Here is a 17,059-nt window from a genome sequence, read left to right as displayed (position 1 = left end):
TCGCTGCTGAGCATTGTCTTCAGCCCTAACTATATAAGTTCTTATTATATATAATATGAAGCCTTGAAAATGTATTCTCACCCTCTTTAAAGTCACTAGCAGATTGTTGCACTAATATGCTACGTTTCCCCGGCAGGTCATCGTACAGCGCTGCTTATGTGGTAAGAACATGTCCCACGTGAAGGCCGCCTGCATCCTGTGTGGTTACCTGAAGCTGCTGCCCATGTTCCTCATGGTGATGCCGGGCATGATCAGCCGCATTCTGTACACAGGCAAGTCATGGCTATACGAAACTTTTCTTTTTTTTAACCTTTATTTATTGTATGTATATGAGTACACTGTCACTGTCTTCAGACCCACCAGAAGGGTATCAGATCCCATTACAGATTGTTGTGAGCTACCATGTGGTTGCTGGGAATTGAACTCAGGACCTCTGGAAAAGCAGCCAGTGCTTTTAATCACTGAGCCATCTCTCTAGCCCGTATCAGTTAATTTTTGACATGTCCTGACGGGCTCAAAGGCTGGGCACTCCTAAATCTTTCCTGGCTGGAAAATGCTCCCCTCTGGTATTCCCGAGACTCCTAAACCTTCCCATGCTACCCCAGGGCCAATTGGGGCAGTGGCCAGTGGCTGCTTATCTGAATTTCAACATGGCTGTTAGCTTTATCTGCTGCAGCTGTCATGTCCCATCCTTCTCCCCCAAGTCATGGCAATCCCCTCTCCTTCCTTCTCCCAGTTCCTAGCCCACACAAATCTATAGGTCCTGCCTTCAGTATACCTGTCCAGCCCAGCCATTGGCTGTTGGCCCTTTATTGATTGATCAAGAACCAATTGGAGACAAGGACCTTCAGCATTCGGACACACAGATTCATGATTTGGGGGGCCGGATTCCCAACAGATTCCCTGCTCCTGACACAAGGGGCAGAAAAAGAACATTCGGCAGACTTGGCACTCTTCTGTATCACTTCTGTACATGTCCCAGGCTCCTTGCAGACTTCTGAAATTATACATCCCATTCCTGTGAATGGATTTATGTAAGATAACCCAGAAGTTTCCTGGATGATGAGGTAGGACTGAGCAAGGATGTTGATAGCTGACTGTGGTGGTTTGAATATGCTTGGCCCAAGGAGTGGCACTATTAGGGGGTATGGCCTTGTCGGAGTGGGGTGTGGCCTTGCTGTAGTGGGTGTGGCCTTGCTGTAGTGGGTGTGGCCTTGTTGGAAGAAGTATGTCACTATGGGAGTGAGTGGGCTTTGAGGTTTTCCTCCTAGCTGAAATGAAGGCTTCTAACACTTTTTGAAGGATGTTTTCCTCTCCCCTACAAGCCACACTGAAGAAGGAAGCTTCACCAAAACATAGTAACAATCTCCAGAGTTCAAATCAGCCTCAGCACCAATGAATGCCTTCTATATTCCTACTAGGGTAGCCCATTAAGTCCCTCTTAAAGCATTCCATTGCTTTCTAATCCAAAGTCCCAAAATCTACATTCCTCCAAACAAAAGCATGGTCAGGCCTGTCACAGCAATACCCCAGTTCCTGGTACCAACTTCTGTCTTAGGGTTTCCATTGCTATAAAGAGACACCATGACCAAGGCAACTCTTTAAAAGGACAACATTTAATTGGGGCTGGCTTATAGGTTCAGAGGTTCAGTCCATTATTATCAAGTCAGGAAGTATGGCAGCATCCTGATAGGCATGGTGCTGGAAAAGGAGATGAGAATTCTACATCTTGTTTCAAAGGCAACTGTCTTTCAGGCAGCTAGGTCTCAAAGCCTGCCCCCACTGTGACATGCTTCCTCCAACAAGGACACACTCACTCCAACAAGGCCATACCTCCTAATAGTGTCACTTCTAGGCCAAGCATATTCAAACCACCACACTGACCTCATGATCAGGTGGAGCAACATCTTTGACCAAGAAGGTCTTAGAGGCACACACACACATCTTGGTCTCTGAGAGAACTTAAAAACTGGATCAAGGGCTGGTGAGATGGCTCAGTGGGTAAGAGCACCCGACCGTTCTTCCGAAGGTCCAGAGTTCAAATCCCAGCAACCACATGGTGGTTCACAACCATCTGTAACAAGATCTGACGCCCTCTTCTGGAGTGTCTGAAGACAGCTACAGTGTACTTACATATAATAAATAAATAAATCTTTAAAAAAAAAACTGGGGCTGGTGAGATGGCTCAGTGGGTAAGAGCACCCGACTGCTCTTCCGAAGGTCCGAAGTTCAAATCCCAGCAACCACATGGTGGCTCACAACCACCCGTAATGAGATCTGATGCCCTCTTCTGGTGCGTCTGAAGACAGCTACAGTGTACTTACATATAATAAATAAATAAATAAATAAATAAATCTTTAAAAAAAAAAAAAAACTGGATCAATTGTCAATGTTTGGGGGAAATTAATTTCCAAGTCAGATGAGGATAACTACTGCTTTTTTTTCTTGAGAAATTACTTTTTCTTGGCTAGAAAAGGTAGATGAGACACAGCCAGCCATTTCTGAAGGACAGAAGACACATTTCTATGGCCAATCCCATCACACAACATTGACTGTGTCTTTCCAACTAGGCATAAGTGTATCAAGTTCAAAGTAGAGCATCCAATTTCTAGATAAATATAGTTCCTCCCATCTATGATCTTGCAACTTCCCTCTGTCCCTCGTGTGCAGAATCTACCTAGTTGAATCCTACTCAATGAACTGTGTCTCCCCTCAGATAAGGTGGCCTGCGTTGTACCTTCTGAGTGTGAGAAACAGTGTGGCACTGCGGTCGGCTGCACCAACTATGCCTACCCCACCCTGGTGCTGGAGTTGATGCCTGATGGTAAGTAACCATCCATAGCATGTCTAGAGGGATACACGGGCCATGAGGGACACATTGGAGAAAGACTCTGGCAATCCTTCCATTAATGCAGACCGACTCATCAGATGATCCTTGAGAATGAGTCACAGTCTACCAGTCACCGAGTCACATGATGGCTGGGTCTGGAGATTGCAGAGAGGAGCTAATTTCTGATAGAAGACTATTGTTAGGGCAAATGCTGTCAGGGCTAGAGAGATGGCTCAGCAGTTAAGAGCACTGACTGCTCTTCCAAAGATCCTGAGTTCAAATCCCAGAAACCATATGGTGGCTCACAATCATCCGTAATGAGATATGACGCCCTCTTCTGGTGCATTTATTATTATATCTACACTAACAGTGTAGTTAGATATAATAATAAATAAATCTTAAAAAAAAAATTAAGGCACTCACAAACTCAAGGTGGAATGCATGTCATCTTACCCTGTACTAGGGGAGGTCTGGAGCCATCACTAACGGGGGTGAGGAGAGGAATTGTGAAGCTCTCACAATGATTCAAAACTTTCAGCTTTGCCCATAAAAGTTTTTCACCAGTATCATCTACTAGGTCTGTAGTTCTCCAATTCTCACAAAGCCAAGAGTTTCTCCTCCAAAGAAAGATGGTACCGGGTTCTTCCTTCTCTTGCAAAGTGGTTCCCAGAATGTGACCTTTAGACTCTGACTCAGAGCTCCACGATTTCCCCATCCAGCTAGCTAAGTTTCCACTGGCAGGTGGCTACCACACCAACCCCTGCTCCAAATCTCTCGCAGCCTTTGGGGTGCACCCCAGGCAAACCCACGCTTTGCTGCTGTACCTTTCTCTCTTGAACCCGGACCAGGCTCTGCATGAAGGGAAAGACAACACAAACTTAGTTCAGAAATGACGGTAACTCGATTTCTGGGCTTAGCAATTAAAATCTTAATCTTGTAAACCATATTAAATCTAAATCCTCCGGTGGCGACTCCATTAGGAATCCTCCATTAGGATTCACCACTGAAACTGGGAGACACTACTAATTATATCTTCTCCTCACACTACCCCCATCCAGAAAGACATAACTCTCTCTGGCTTCCTCTCTTCCCTCATCCAACCCGGAGTCCTGCCTACTTGCCCAGTCATTGGCTCCTTTATTCATTAGGGGATTGGTTCACAAGGAGTCACCTGAGTACGACTCAATCCTCGTCTGCAGCCCCTTCCAGGAGAGCGGAGTTAGCATACAACATACAAACAGCACCAGGTCCATTCACAACAACTTTTAAGTAATATTTAGCTCTTAAGCGAGTACTGAACTGAACCAGAGAAAGAACCTCAGAAAATGTTTGTATAAGAAATCCAGGTACTTACATTTCTCAAGCTAATTTTAGGCCAGAGAAGCTAACCAACCACATGATACCTCTGTATTTTTAAAATTAAACTCCCAGATTAAAAGACAAGGATTTCACTACCACATCTTTTACATTCAAATAGGATGAATTTCATTAAACCTTGTTGCATTCTATAATGATGAATTCACTTTACATGAATAATCACAGTATCCAACACATATTGAAGCTTTACTGTGTTTCAATAACTTTCTAAATATTTTGTGTGCTTTAACTGATTGAATTTCCAAGAAAAATTCAGCAATGATACCCACTGATAGTTGCAGTAGCTCATAACTCTGTGAGTGTTATATCCTTGAATGGCTCTTTGATGTAGCAAGTCACTCATAAGCCATGACATCCACTCTAACCAGAGCTTGCTCCCTCTGACCCCAGGACTGCGAGGCCTGATGCTGTCAGTCATGCTGGCTTCTCTCATGAGCTCTCTGACCTCCATCTTCAACAGCGCCAGCACCCTCTTCACCATCGACCTGTACACCAAGATAAGGAAGAAGGCATCAGAGAGAGAGCTCATGATAGCCGGACGGTGAGAGAACCTGGTCTCTGCCTAGAACCTCCCCAAGGAGGGGGGCTATAGACAGGAGCCACAGAGCCCCGCCCCTTAGACTGAGGGAAACTGAAAATGTGGTTCTACAATGGGGAAGACTCATTAGGAGATGTTCAACTCAACCTTTCTCTTCACAGATACAAAAATTATAGCCATAGTTTTAAATGAAGTAGTTTAGTTTTTCAGACTTCCACTGTCTGATTGTTATTCATTCCTTCCCCTTATCATTATCCCTACACCATCTCTTCACAGAACTCATCCGTGAGCTGGAAAGATGGCTCAGTGGTTAAGAGCACTGACTGTTCTTCCAAAGGTCATGAGTTGAAATCCCAGCAACCACATGGTGGCTCACAACCATCTGTGATGCCCATCTGATGTCCTCTTCTGGGGTGTCTGAAAATAGCTACAATATATTTATATATAATAAATAAAAACAGATCGAGTGGGGCCGGAGTAAGTGGGGCCAGAGTGAGCTGTGGGGGTTGGGGGGAAACTCAGTCTGTGTTTAATCGGATCTACCTCACAACGTAAGTCTGATAGCTGAATGTCTTTCCTTTAACAATTTCTATACGTACCATATGGAAATGATAAATTACCTCGTCCACATTATTCAGAGAAGTTTACCAACTGCATTCACTAAAGGCTGAGCCATGTTAGACAGAGACAGATCTTCAAGAAGAGACGAAGTCCAAGAGGCTGCTTGGAGAGTTAGGAGACCCTGGGGAGACTGGGGGCAGTGAGATATAAGGAAACAAGAAATAGTAGCCAACGTGGGGTCCTCTTCTTCACTTAATTTTCAGGCAGAATCTGCCTGCCATTTTGTAGAATGCTTTAAAAATTAAAGTGTAGAACACAGAAGGAGAACATGAGACATAAATATGTGGCAAAGTTTTGTTTTTAAAAACTGAACACTCGGGGCTGGAGACATGGCTCAGTAGTTAAAGGCACTGACTGCTGTCCCCAAGGTCCTGAGTTCAATTCCCAGAAACCACATGGTGGCTCACAACCATGTGATCTGACACCCTTTTCTGCAGATATATATGCAGATAGAGCACTCATACTAAAATAAATCTTTTTTTTTAAAAAAATGAATGATCCTATAACCATAATTTTTGTCAAGAAATAGAAATTACTAGGACACCCAAAACCTCTTCTTGGGTTCCACATTTCCAGAGCTAACAATGGCTATTGGTAATGTGACAGGTAGTTCAAACCTTCCCAGGTTAGAATATGATAACCAAGGGCTGGAGAGATGGCTCAGCGGTTAAGAGCACCAACTGCTTTTCCGAAGGTCCTAAGTTCAAATCCCAGCAACCACATGGTGGCTCACAACCATCCATAATGAGGTCTGACACCCTTTTCTGGAGTGTCTGAAGGCAGCTACAATGTACTTACATGTAATAAATAAATAAATCTTTAAAGAAATATATGATAACCAGAATAACACAGTGGGATTTCTAATTCTTCCATGGCCAGTCATGTTGCATTGTTCTGGGATAGTTTATTCATTTAATCACTGTATATATGGATATAGGTATGTGTGTATGCATATATGTGTGTATTTCTACTTATATAGTATATATTTATACATATATATGTATATATATTATAGGAATATATTAGAATTTACTGTTCATGGGCATCTGACTGCAGTATTTCTGTCTGTTGGCTTGTATGAACATGAAATTCTATCAGGGAGGTTGGGAGATTGGGATGTGTATGCATTTCATTTTAATTAATATTAGAGAATATTCATTAGTCTCAATTTAAAAGAAATATGAAAAGCGATTTTGAAAGAAGAGACAATATGACTTTTGCAAAAATTAATGGTAAGAATAACTCTGAATGAACTGATGAAATAGCAGGCGTGTCATTTCTCCCTTACACTGTATAGCCATGTGGGTCTCCCGTGGTGAAAGCAGATCTCTCCATCTGCGTGGGCTGGCGGGTGAGCCTTGTTCTGAAGCCATTAGGAAACTGGAATCTCTCATTCTCCACAGATTGCACACTGAGCAAACTGGGTGTTGGTGCTCAGTTCGTCCAAGGTGGAGACACTCTCCGTCTGGCACATGAGTGCAGTGTCTATGGAGAGCAACGTTGGAAGAGCTTTAACAAGTTTACATTCACATTGGCTGCAGGGGGAATGGAGTGTGTGTCTAATGGAGTGTGTGTCTAATGGACTGTGTGTATTGTGCTTTTGCAGCAAGAGCAACAATAAGTAACACATTAACCACCTGGCATACAAACTCTAAAATGCCCCTAGTTCCAGGTCTTGACTCTTTACAATTGAAGTGTGTGTGTGTGTGTGTGTGTGAGAGAGAGAGAGAGAGAGAAAGAGAGAGAGACAGAGACAGAGACAGAGAGACAGAGACAGAGAGAGACTTCCGGCCTGGAGAGGGTGGAGATAGGGTACAGAGTAGGACTCTGGCATGGCTTTAAAGTCTGAGTGTCTCCGGACATTCTAGCTCTTTAACTATACGGAAGTGCTGAAGATAACTTCTGGAAAGCCCTCAAAACAAAACAAAACAAAACAAAACAAAAAAACCTTTCTTGCTCTTTCAAAGGGTAAACCGCTGCTGGCCTGGGCGATTAACACCTGTAGCCTAACAGCTGAGGATTAAGCAATGCAGCCTTTGTTCTGTCTCAGCAGGAACTAGCTGCTCTAGCTTTCAGCCTGCTAGTCAGAAGGCACAGGAAGGAAAAGGAACAGTTTGAAAAGTGATTATAGTGTTTTCTACTAAGTTGTAAAATGCTTTCTATGAAAGCTATCTAAGAAAACGGGAAAGCAGAAAGATCCTAAGGAAGACCAGGGAAAAATTCTTTTTCTTGTCTCTTTTTTTTCTCAGTACTTATACATCTTTCAGAATACACGATCACATGTTACAAAGTTCATCACAAGTTCACACAAAAAGTCAAATCATAAATTGAAATAGAAGTTTACAACAGCGAATGTGTGCATGCATATTCATTAGGAGTAATTATCTGGCTAAACATCCATCACCTGTCAGAGCTCCACAGGTTCACTGGAGGTTTAAAACCATAACTAAATTGTTAGTGAAGTTTTGTCTAGATAAGCCCAGTCAATATTTTATCTTTTCTCTAGTTGCATATGTAGCAGAGGATGGCCTAGTTGGCCATCAATGGGATTAGAGGCCCTTGGTCTTGCGAAAATTATATACCCCAGTACAGGGGAATGCCAGGGCCAGGAAGCGGGAGTGGGTGGGTTGGGGAGCACGGCCAGGGGAGGGTATAGGAGACTTTTGGGGTAGCATTTAAAATGTAAATGAAGAAAATATCTAATAAAAAAAGAAAGAAAATATGAAAGTAGAAAAATAGTAATAAATGAAACTTTAAACTAAAAAAAAAACATTATCTTTTGTCCTGCACCTATAGTAAATCATTAGTTCCCTTTTTATGACCTTTGGTTAATTCTTTTACAACCTCTTAGAATGAATGTGCTCTGAGTAGGAGAAAGTCTGGTTACTAAGAGCAATTAACTGGTGGGAAACTGACAGAGTTCTCATTGCAGCTTCGACTATCAGAAAAGGATCTAATAGCAGTCCCATTGTAAAAGAGCTTAATAATCACTAATTTTAGGAATTCTTTGTTTTGGGGGGGTTGTTTTGTTTTGTTTAGAGACAGGGTTTCTCTGTGTAGCCCTGGCTGTCCTGGAACTCACTTTGTAGACCAGGCTGGCCTCGAACTCAGAAATCTGCCTGCCTCTGCTTCCCAAGTGCTGGAATTAAAGGCATGTGCCACCACCGCCTGGCTAATTTTAGGAATTCTTATAGGATCATCATTAAGATTTAAGAAGCCAGAAAAAAAAAAAAAGACTTAAGAAGTCATCTATTTGTCTACATAGCATCACTACAAGATAGTACATTTTTGTGGCTCTGCAGAGATCTGCTCAAAAGGGTGGGATAATACCTACTGATTGTTATATATGTTTAATAACAGGGAAAGCATATTAATAGCAGGAATCTTTCCTAAAATGATTTTCTCGAGGGCCTGGCCCATCGGAGCTTCGTTGTAGGTATAAGCCAAAGTAAAGCCGTCTCAGGAAGATCACCTGCTAATTACTAGCTTGTCCTACGATGGCTCCTGACAACAGACAGAGACAGAGAAATAAGGCCTGAGTTTCTTGGTGACCCAGACTTCATGGGGGCTCAGGAAGGAATAGTTCCAGTAAAAACTCATGTTGGGGAACCCTGGTGTTAAGTCCAAGGTCTCCCATGACCGAATGGCTCTCTGAGCTTGGTGCAAAAAGGACTCCCTTTCTCAGTGGGACTTCCTTCTCTCTGCCTGACTTTCTTTGGAGAGCGTCCCTGAACACAGGTGCCTGGCCCTATCTAAAGAATGACAAAGTTGTGCTGAGCTGCATAACTCAGCACACAGTTCTGCTCTGGCTTCCCACAGCATGGTAATTAGGTGATGTATTATTATGGCCAATTAGCTCTCTCCACCCATACCCCTAGAAGCCCTTATATATCCTATTCCTGGAAGAGTAGGTTTGTCTCACTGCATTGGTCTTCGGGTCCATCTGATCCACCATGCACACCCCCACTGCTTCCGTTGTCCTTGCTGGCCTACCAGTGGCCAACAACCCCTGGGGAGAAGAGAGACTCCACAAACTCATAGGCACAAGTCCTGTTAACATTTCAGCGATTATGTTAACAAGTTTTCAACCTATGTTGCCTAAAGCCAACAATTTCTCATAACAAAGATACAAGAAAAACAACTTTTTTTAAAAATTTCTCAGTGAGATTTATGATTTTGGGTGGAAAAAATCATGTAGCCACAAGTTCTGGGAATAAACTCAGAACAGGATAAAAAGTTATATCAACGTATATAGGTACCTAAAGTGGTTTGAAGTAGGTGTAGTGTGGAGTCCCTTGGCTTTCTGCGGAAAAACAGTAAGGAATCTATTCTTCTGCTAGGATCAGCATTCGTGAGTCTACGTTTGTATTTAATAGTCAAATCATTCTCCTATCTCCCTATTTGTTATCCTCCTGCTTGCCTTGAGCTTCACGTGACCCACTAGTACGGTGATCCCCAGATAGACAACTAGCATCTGTCTTCTGCTTGACATCTGCTTGTACCGAGTAAATGAACGGGATGTAGTGTTACAGTCAACAAGACAGTCATATTAGCGCAGAGGCGCTTGTGAGAGACAACACCTGCTGAGTGGAATAGCCACGAGGAGAGAAGCAGGCTTGGTTACCTACAACAGGAAATTTGATTGTGTTGAACACGGGACAGAGGCACTGAGGCAGAAGGAGAGGCGGAGGGTGTGACTTATTTTTCAATGATAACAGCATGAGGTGGGGATGGGTGGTCAAACCTTTAGGCATCACACTGAGACTGTCTGTCCGGTTTTCCCAATAGTTGTAAGATTAGAGCAGTTCATAAGGCTGGGACATTTGTCCCTCTGTCCTTTGACAGACTCTGGGTGACACATCCACACCCTCCCCCCCACTGCTACCACATTCTGCTCAGGCGATCACGCAGATTAGTAAATTGCTTGTTCACAATCTTATAAGACGCTGGGTTCTAAAAAGCAACTCATCTCCCATGGACCATAGCTACCTCTGATATGTTTTTTGTTCTTTGGTTTGTTTGTTTTGTTTTGTTTTGACCTCCAAACAGTATTTTAACGAATTTATTTTAGCTGTTGAAATACTCGAGTTAGGAAGTATACATTCCCGTTTCTTACCCCAACACACAACATCTGAGATGTTTGACATTTCCGTTCTAGACTCTGTAAACAGACTCAGTCTCCCTCACTCTGGGAAAAAGGAAAAAGAAGAATCTGCCTTATTTATCATATACATTATTAGCGATGGATAGACGTGGTTTCAGGTTTGTTTCTAATTCATGTGTACCTTGAAAAGTACTAGTCGGTTGCTACAATTTGAGTTGATTTCATGAATACACAGCAAATCTCATGAATAAAAAAAGAAATTACAACTAATTTTTTAAAGAAGTTCATTTGTTGACTTTTTTTTTTAAAAAAAGATTTTTATTTATTTGTTATATATAAGTACACTGTAGCTGTCTTCAGACACTCCAGAAGAGGGAGTCAGATCTTGTTACAGATGGTTGTGAGCCACTATGTGGTTGCTGGGATTTGAGCTCAGTACCTTCGCAAGAGCAGTCAGTGCTCTTAACCGCTGAGCCATATCTCCAGCCCCGACTTTTTTAACTACCTGATATTCTTTAGGCACGGCATGGGCCCAGCAAGGTCAAGCAGTTTGACTTTCCCTGGAAATCTAATGGAAGAACGGGAGGTTCCTGTCAGGAATGAAGGAGCCGGGCATACTGCTTTTGTTTAATCTTTAAATCACGGTGTTTTTCTGGCAGGATATTTGGCATGGTCCTAATCGCCGTCAGCATCCTGTGGGTCCCACTGGTCCAGGTGTCACAGAATGGACAGCTCTTCCACTATATTGGCTCAGTTTCTAGCTACCTTGGGCCTCCCCTTGGTGCAGTCTTCATGCTTGCTATCTTCTTCAAAAGGGTCAATGAGCAGGTAAGGGAAACTTGAGGAGTACACGTGCGAGAATGAGGGGGAATTAGAACAATAAAGGAATCCTGTCCAATCTACGTCTGTAACTTCAGGCCCATTTCAACTTTACTTGTGGTAAGCCACAGTTTATAATCCTCACGAAAGTACCTGACCATGGATGGAACACACAATCATATTAAACTCTTAACAGTTTTCACAAACTATGTACATTCATTGTAAAGTATTAAAAAAAAAAACACGTATTTTCAAAACAGGACTCAAATATCCAGCCATAGTTCTACCATATAATAATACTGACATCAAGTAAATCAAGCAAGTCTGTAATATAGAAACAGCCATGTACTTACCGTATTTAAATGCTGAGAGTGGAAATGGAAGATATGTAAAATGTTTACCAGGAAAAAAAGTCTACTGGGCAGTCGTGGCACACGCCTTTAATCCCAGCACTTGGGAGGCAGAGGCAGGCAGATTTCTGAGTTCAAGGCCAGCCTGGTCTACAGAGTGAGTTCCAGGACAGCCAGGGCTACACAGGGAAGCCCTGTCTCAAAAAACAAAAAAACAAAAAACAAAAAACAAAAGAGAGAGAGAGGGGGGGAGAGAGAGAGAGGGAGAGAGAGAGAGGGAGAGAGAGAAACAAAAACAAAAAACAAAAGAAAGAGAGAGAGAGAGAGAGAGAGAGAGAAAGAAAGAAAGAAAGAAAGAAAGAAAGAAAGAAAGAAAGACAGACAGACAGAAATGGAGACGCTGATGCCTGTTCTGTCTGCCATGTCTTAGTAAATGGGGCATTGAAATTCAGATGTAGTCTCCCACAGTCTAAAGCTCTTATTTCTGATGCCCATGCTGTGCCAGTTCCAGAGAGCAGAACTGAGAGTACGTGTTTCAAAAACCATAGATCTCTAGAATATAGAAAAGCTTTGACTTGTCAAGCTTACCTCCTATCAACCCTGAAAATCGGGGAAGTCATAGTTCTCCTTGTTTGGCAAAATAAATAGCAGGTGTTTGCATCTATAGACTGAGATTTAGTCAGAGTAGACCACAGAGTTCTGGGGTTCAAAACATCAAAATGTGATATCTAAGATATGGAAATTAAATAATTTCAATCATTCTGTAATGTGTACATCATAATATAAGCTAGTCTTACCCATAAGTGTATACAAATAGCATTGATCAATAATGAATAAAGTAGAAAGAAATGCACGGTGTATACCTGGAGGGATGGCTCAAAAGTTACGGGCACTTACTGCTCCTGTAGAGAACCCAGGTTGGTTTTCAGCTCTAACACCGGCTCTCAAACACCTGTAATGAGGTTCGGGGGAATCTAGCTCCCTCTTTTGGCCTCTGCAGGTATTTCATGCATGTGGTGCACATACAAATAAGCAAGCACATACACATAGACATAAGTCGAAATAAATAGGTTTTAAAGTGCTCTGGTGTCTGAGAAACAAAGAAAACTTGTGTTCTTGACTTTCTCTGAAGGAAGCCAGCAAGCAGGATGGTAACCTATATATATATTTTTTTTCTTTTCAGGGAGCATTCTGGGGGCTAATGGTCGGACTTGTGGTAGGCCTTATTCGCCTGATCGCTGAGTTTGTATACGGAACAGGCAGCTGCGTGGCTCCCAGTAACTGTCCCAAGATTATCTGTGGAGTGCACTATATGTACTTTGCCATCATACTCTTCTTTGTGTCCATAATAGTAATCCTGGGAGTCTCCTTCCTAACGGAGCCGATTCCTGATGTTCACGTGAGTACTGTTAGCTGCTATCCAGACTTAGATGATGAAAACATTGTAACTTATACTAGACCTAGGATCCACTAAACGGCTGCTTTGCGCCTAACATATGCCAAGCCCCAGAGAAAGATGTGTGAGATTAGGAAATGAACTGGGAATTCACAATCTCTCTAATAAGGCTGGGGGATAACTCCAGGCCACCACCGCCATTTCAGGATATCAGAATGACAGCACCTGGTGTTGCCTAGGAGACCAGGAAACCCCAGAGAGCAGAAGAGGCACCTGGGCCGAGCCAGCTTAGGGGCAAATCAAATATCCACAGCATGAACAGAGATGAAATGCTCACAGCAGCAGGGATGAGTTCAGTTTTGAAATATGATATTTAAATTGACCAGAAGAGTATAAATAATGTTCAGTGTTGGTAAGAAAGTGGGAAAATTCCCTCAATCCACAATTGTTGGTAAATATGTGAGTCTTATGATCTCTAAGAGGGCAATTTGTAGTTGCCAATTTTTAAATTCTTATACCTATGGGTAAAAAAAATACATACAGTTAGTTTCTTATTAAAATATATGCAAATTAGGGGAAATTTTTCTCTGCAAAGCAAAAACAATCCATATTTTTTATCACTAAGAGAATAAGTATATAATGGAGAAGCACTAATATATATTTAAATGTCCATAACATGGTTGAATCAGGAAAAAGGCCTGCAGAATATTATAATGTGCCATACTATCATTTTTAGATATATAAAAAGAGGGACACAAATACATTTGTGTAAGCATAGAAAAAAACTCTTAAAACATGAATCTGAGTTGGGCTGGTGGCACTCAGGAGACAGAGACAGTTTGATCTCTAAGAGTTCAAGGCTAGCCTGGTCTATCTAGTAAATTCTAGAATAGTCAGAGCAAAATAGTGAAACCCTGTCTCAATAAACAAACAAACAAACAAACAAACAAATCAACCAACCAACCTGTGATTTTTTATTTTTTTTATTATTATTATTTGTTTTGTTTCGAGGCAGGGTTTCTCTGTATAGCCCTGGCTATCCTGGAACTCACTTTGTAGACCAGGCTGGCCTCTAACTCAGAAATCTGCCTGCCTCTGCCTCCCAAGTGCTGGAATTAAAGGCGTGCGCCACCACGCCCGGCCCCAACCTGTGATTTTCGACAGAATTACCTATAGAAGGGGCAAACTGTGAGAGATCAGAAAATACTAATCAAGCCAGGCATGATGCCACACACCTTTAATCCCAGCACTCGGGAGGCAGAGGCAGGCGGATTTCTGAGTTCAAGGCCAGCCTGGTCTACAGAGTGAGTCCAGGACAGACAGGGCTACACAGAGAAACCCTGTCTCATAATAAATAAATAAATAAACAAATAAATAAATAAATAGATAAATAAATGAGTAAGTAAATAAATAAAAATAATAATCAGTATCATAATCAGTATTGCTCACACAAGGGATAGAATAGTGAATGCAGCCGACAGTCTCTGTAGGACAGCTGAATCTGTACCCTTCTGGTATCAGAAACCCAGAAGTAGGAGTCTCCAAATACTACTTGGAGTTGTGAGCAAATTCTAGAGTTAAAAACAGAAATAATTCAAAATGGTTGATGCGTTTTGGTGAGACAGTTTGTAGATCTTTCCTTTTAGCTTATCCTGCCCTGGCACAGTTAACGTTTTTTAAAACTGTGTGTTAAATGAGGCATCATTGGATCATTGTCAATGTCTCCCCATCACTAGTGGACTTGTGCGTTGTCTCTGTTTAGCTGTACCGCCTATGCTGGAGTCTTTGGAACAACACAGAGGAGCGGATAGACTTGGATGCAGAAGAATTGGAAACTCAAGAAGAAGCTGGTGGTGCTCTTGAAGAAGGTAATATCTGGCTTACATTTGTTTTAATTTAAGAACACTGTGTATGGTTCAACTGTGTGGCCTTTCACAGCTAATGTTTGTTCTTAATCCCACTAAATTCAGCTCCTGAGATTTACATATACATGTACAAAACTAAAAAACTTAAACCATGTCCTCAACACAATCATCCAATATGAGATCCACTTATCCATCTCCAGTCCATCTATACATCCATCCATCATCTATCCATGAAACTGAGTGCCAGCTACCAAAATAACAATTACAGACTACCTCATCTCTATACACTGTGCTCAACAGATCAGTCTCAATTGGTCATGCCTGAGTGTCTGACACAATCTCCTCTCCACCCTCATCCCTCACTATTCTCCCTTAATACATCTTCTCCTCCAGACCAAGCTAGTCGATTTGTTATCAGTGGACTGACTTTCAGGTTTTTCTCTTCGTTTTTATCTTTCTATCTTCTTCTGTGACCTCTTTCTCTTAGTATACCCTTCCATTTACAGTATTTGAGGTTACCCTATTAATGTCAATGTCTACATTAGGTTAGATGATAGTTGGGTATTTCATTAATTTTCAGCCTCTTTTAGACACAAAGGTCATATACTTTCTACCACCACCCCCAAAATACTTGTGCTGTGTTCCACAGATTTCTGCTTTATCTTTAATTATTTTTCATAGATTACTGTTTAGAAACATGTCTTAGTGGTAATGAGATGGCTCAGTGGGTAAGAGCACTGACTGCTCTTCTGAAGGTCCTGAATTCAAATCCCAGCAACCACATGGTGGCTCTCAACCATCTGTAATGAGATCTGATGTCCTCTTCTGGTGTGTCTAAAGACAGCTACAGTGTACTTTCATATAATAATAAATAAATCTTTGGGCCGGAGCAAGCAGAGGTCCTGAGTTCAATTCCCAGCAACCACAAGATGGCTCACAACCATCTGTACAGCTATAGTATACTCATATACATAAAATAAATAAATAAATCTTTAAATAAAAAAACATGTCTTAATTTTTCCAGTGCTATCATGAAGAGCTTTGCACAAAACTCTTTTTTGTATGTGATCCGCTGTACTATTGGGATATATTTTTAAAAGTCTGACTGGGGGCTGGTGAGATGGCTCAGTGGGTAAGAGCACCCGACTGCTCTTCCGAAGGTCCGGAGTTCAAATCCCAGCAACCACATGGTGGCTCACAACCATCCGTAACGAGATCTGACTCCCTCTTCTGGAGTGTCTGAAGACAGCTACAGTGTACTTACATATAATAAATAAATCTTTAAAAAAAAAAAAAAAAAAAAAAAAAAGTCTGACTGAAGGGCAGAATTTTTATTTCATATAATCAAACTTAAACATATTTTTCCATGGATGTCCCCCTGACACTCGCACCAACAGTGATGTCCAGTCCCTGTCCTTGGTGATGATGTATTGATTCCGTTTCCTGTTTCAGATTCTGAGCAATCCCGTGGCTGTCTCAAGAGGGCATGCTGCTTATTGTGTGGTTTGCAGAATACAGGGCCCAAGCTGACCAAAGAAGAGGAGGCAGCTCTGAGGCAGAAGTTCTCAGACACATCTGAGAAGCCCTTGTGGAGAACCGTCATGAACATCAATGCCGTCCTCCTCCTGGGTGTGGCTGTCTTTGTCCATGCCTATTTTGCCTGAACCCTGAAGGAAGCAGAAACTATTTGTACTGAGTTTTCTTTTATAAAGTTGGCTGTGTAACAAAGGTAAATGACCGGGAAATGTTTGTGCTTAGATTGCTATACACATGATTTCTTGCTTTTATCATACCCTTGTGATTAGTTTAAAAATTCTTAAACTCGAGGAGCAGTGGTGGCACATGCCTTTAGTCCCAGCACTTGGGAGGCAGAGGCAGGCAGATTTCTGAGTTCAAGGCCAGCCTGGTCTACAAAGTGAGTTCCACGACAGCCAGGGCTACACAAAGAAACCCTGTCTCGAAAAACAAAAACAACAACAACAAAAAATTCTTAAACTCTATTTAGATATAAACGGCAATGTATATATATATTTTAAGATATACACCATGGTGATTTGATATGTACACACTTTGAAATGATTATCATGGTCAATTTAATAGACTCATCATTTGATTTGGTCATCCTCTATGTGTTTATGGTGACAGTATTTGACATGTGC

General features: G+C 41.9%; 1 protein-coding gene across 4 annotated transcripts in view; it reads left to right on the top strand.

Moving 5' to 3' along the window:
• The window catches only part of Slc5a4b (solute carrier family 5 (neutral amino acid transporters, system A), member 4b), a 52,401-nt gene extending 35,767 nt beyond the window's left edge, over nt 1-16,634 (top strand). For 3 of the 4 annotated variants that reach the window (XM_011243522.1, XM_017314051.1, XM_006513945.2), the window contains exons 5-11: nt 137-272; nt 2,717-2,824; nt 4,598-4,748; nt 11,130-11,298; nt 12,823-13,038; nt 14,798-14,903; nt 16,353-16,634. In XM_011243522.1, coding sequence (XP_011241824.1) covers nt 137-272; nt 2,717-2,824; nt 4,598-4,748; nt 11,130-11,298; nt 12,823-13,038; nt 14,798-14,903; nt 16,353-16,564 — 1,098 coding nt within the window. In that variant the 3' untranslated portion in view covers nt 16,565-16,634. The remainder of the gene's footprint in view (nt 1-136; nt 273-2,716; nt 2,825-4,597; nt 4,749-11,129; nt 11,299-12,822; nt 13,039-14,797; nt 14,904-16,352) is intronic. The other variant, NM_023219.2, reaches the window with a different exon arrangement.
• The last annotated feature ends 425 nt before the right edge of the window (nt 16,635-17,059 follow it).

This window comes from Mus musculus, chromosome 10, assembly GCF_000001635.26.
Source record: "Mus musculus strain C57BL/6J chromosome 10, GRCm38.p6 C57BL/6J".
Taxonomy (NCBI): Eukaryota; Metazoa; Chordata; class Mammalia; order Rodentia; family Muridae; genus Mus; species Mus musculus.
The sequence above is the reverse complement of the archived record's forward strand: the minus strand, read 5'-3'. Positions and strand labels throughout refer to the sequence as shown.